This window comes from Centruroides sculpturatus, unplaced genomic scaffold (assembly GCF_000671375.1).
Source record: "Centruroides sculpturatus isolate CEXI.00-Female unplaced genomic scaffold, Cexi_2.0 scaffold114, whole genome shotgun sequence".
NCBI classification, from domain to species: Eukaryota; Metazoa; Arthropoda; class Arachnida; order Scorpiones; family Buthidae; genus Centruroides; species Centruroides sculpturatus.
This window is the reverse complement of record NW_019384417.1, coordinates 772,169-775,264: the sequence shown is the minus strand read 5'-3', so window position 1 is coordinate 775,264 and position 3,096 is coordinate 772,169. Positions and strand designations below refer to the sequence as shown.

At 31.9% G+C, this 3,096-nt stretch overlaps 1 protein-coding gene across 1 annotated transcript in view; it reads left to right on the top strand.

Annotated features, from left to right (window-relative positions):
* LOC111619221 (probable maleylacetoacetate isomerase 2) overlaps positions 1-849 on the top strand; it is a 7,844-nt gene extending 6,995 nt beyond the window's left edge. The window contains exon 4 of the mRNA XM_023360907.1: positions 629-849. Within this exon, the coding sequence (XP_023216675.1) occupies positions 629-849 (221 nt within the window). The remainder of the gene's footprint in view (positions 1-628) is intronic.
* The last annotated feature ends 2,247 nt before the right edge of the window (positions 850-3,096 follow it).

Genomic DNA, 3,096 nt, shown 5'->3' with positions numbered 1-3,096 from the left:
AAGCTTTATTTTCCATTGTCTCGCCTTTCTGCGAAATTTGACACTGATGAGTCATTGTGTTTACAGCTGGATGACCTTGAGAACATCTGGTGTTGGATTTTTCCGGGCATTCTCATAGACGTCTCGGGAGGACAAGGGTTTAAAGTAGGGTGACTACTAACTAGGCCTATATTTTTAAAAAATTATAATTTTTGTGATTTCCGACCCCCTAATTAATTAAACATATATATAATAAAATCTATTAATTAAAAAAATTAAAAAACTATCGGAGGTTGTTTTTGACATCAGAAACTAGCTTTAAATAACTTTACCGAAGGAAAATCGGTGCACTACAACTTTAGAACCATGAAATAAATTTGATAAAAAAGTCCCATTAAAAAACAATTAAAAAGCAATAAAGCGTGAAGCGCACATCATTAAAGGTTGATTAAAATTGCTAGAAAATTTTTTCGCGCGGGAAAAAAATTTTGAAAAAATTTGGGGACCTAAAAAACATTCCAAAAATCAAAATTAAGTCAGGGACTGGCTGTAGTTCTTAGAATGTGTTTTGGTGCTGTTCTTTATATAAATATTATTTTTAAAGGTGTTTATATGGAGTAAATGCTAATTATGTATTTTATTTTAATAGGTTTAGAAAATATATTGGCTAAAACTGCAGGTGATTATTGCTATGGAGATCAAATAACATTAGCAGATTTGTGCCTTGTTCCACAAGTTTATAATGCTGAAAGATATGGAGTAGAGATGTCAGAGTTTCCTATTATATCTCGTATCAATGGGAAACTTCTTTCTCATGAGGCATTTATCAATTCTCATCCATCTTGTCAACCTGATACACCTAAGATTTAAGTTTATTTCAGATTTTGTATTTTTTCATTTAAAAATGAATGAATTTGTTATAATGTATTTTTTATGAAAAATGTAATATTTTTATGTAATTATATCCCATATAAAATAAACTTTAGGACTGAAGTTAACAATATTTTTTTACAGTTCTTTCTCTGTATATACATATCCACTAAAACATCAAATTTCTGTTGTTAGCCTTTATTTCTTAACTACAGTGCAATGCGGAATTATTTGCCAAAAGAATTTTTTAAAATTACACTGAGTTATTTAGAATAAGTAGATGTCAAAATTTTATAATTTTTAACATAGTGACCACACACCAAATACCATCCTGATTGTTTTTGCATAGTTTTTGTTTGGATTAATCAGTCATTTCACAGTGGTGCAAAATTTCACACCATATATGTACAAATAAATTACAATAGCAATAATATACAAATTTGTGATGCATAATGCCATAGGTAAGTAGATACTGCATTTTTCATTACTTAAAAACAAAGTGTAAGTTGCAGCTTAAACTTTCAGCACATTTTTAACTATGCTTTGAGGAAAAGTGCTAACTAACTTTGAAAAAGATCAAAATCTTGATTTACACTCAAATGGGCAGTCAATAAATGAAATATCTGCTATCATTCAATGCTCTAGAGATGTGATCAGAAAATACAATAATCCTGATGGCTGTCACAGTATGAAACAAAGTGGAAGGCCTTCTTCACTCTCCAGCCTTGACAAAAGAATGATTTGTTGAGCTGCTAGCAATAGAAACATTACTGCAAATCAAATCCTACTTCAAAATAGACCATTGAAAGAATGCTTTGCTCATCATCTCATGTAAAATATTCAAAAAAGATGCCTAACCCTGTCTGAAAGATCACCATAAGATAGCAAGAGTTGAATGGACAGATGATTTGGACAACGAGTGACATGAAATCATTTTCAGTGATTTAAAAAAGTTCAACTTGGATGACCAAGTGAATATCAACATTATTGGCACGACAAAAAAAAGAGCAAGTTTATTCTAACATGTCCAAAGCATGGGTGAGTAATGATTTGGACAGCTTTTAGGTGGAAAGAAAATCTGAAATTGTCTTTCTAAATCAGCAGATGAATGCAACAACATATCAAAAAGTGCTAGTAGAACATCATCAAATATCCACTACTAAAAAACCTTATAAACTGCAGCCATATTTATTAGCAAATTCAAACGTTTTCAGTCATCTTTAATGACCTTTATCAAGAACAAAACTAAATCGAATGCTGACAGATTTGTATTAACGATAAACACATTTTGGAATGTTTTTTAAAAACTTTTAGTGTGCAATCCTATCAGCACAAGATTGCGCACTAAAAGTTTTTAAAATACATTCCAAAACGCATTTATCGTTAATACAAATCTGTCAGCATTTGATTTAGTTTTGTTCTTGATAAAGGTCATTAAAGATGACCGAAAACATTTGAATTTGCTAATAAATATGGCTGCAGTTTATAAGGTTTTTGAGTAGTGGATATTTGGTATGAAATGCAGTCTATGAAGAGATCATCATCTAATTTGCAAAAAAATCAGAAGAGAAAAATGGAAATTCCAACATAATAATTGATATTCAATGCAAACAGTGGTTTATCAAACATCATCAGTGTAATTGACTTGCCAGCAAACAGATGTCTACAAAACATGGTCCCTTAATGACCTTTTTCAGGTAAGGAAACAAGAAATGTCTGCAGGAGAATATACACGGTGATCCAAAACAGTTACACCATGCTGAACAAAGAACTGACAAATAAGGATCACATATTGCACTGGCATGTTGTAATGCAGAAAAAAAAAACATTTTCCAGTTGTGGAACTCTGGCTGTACATGCCAGATATACTGCAACAAACATTTCAGAACTTCAGGTAGAATACAGCAGTCATGGTTTGACTGGCAGAAACAAATTCCATATGACTGATTCCATCTTTGTCCAAAAATGCAATCAACTTGTCTTGATCTTTGATTTTTGCACGTGATATTTTTGGGGCCAGGGCAAAGAATGTGACTGCTATTCCATTGATTTCCTCTTCAATTCAGTATCAAACTGGTAACAAGTGTCATCCACTGTAACAATGGACCCAAGAATGGATCCTAATCACACATGACAATAAAATCTCCAAAAGTTTTGAAACATCTTTCTCATTGTTAGTCTGTGAGGACATGCAGCAAAAATCATGAACAAATCTAGTGCTTACCCAAATCAGGAGATGAAGTGGGA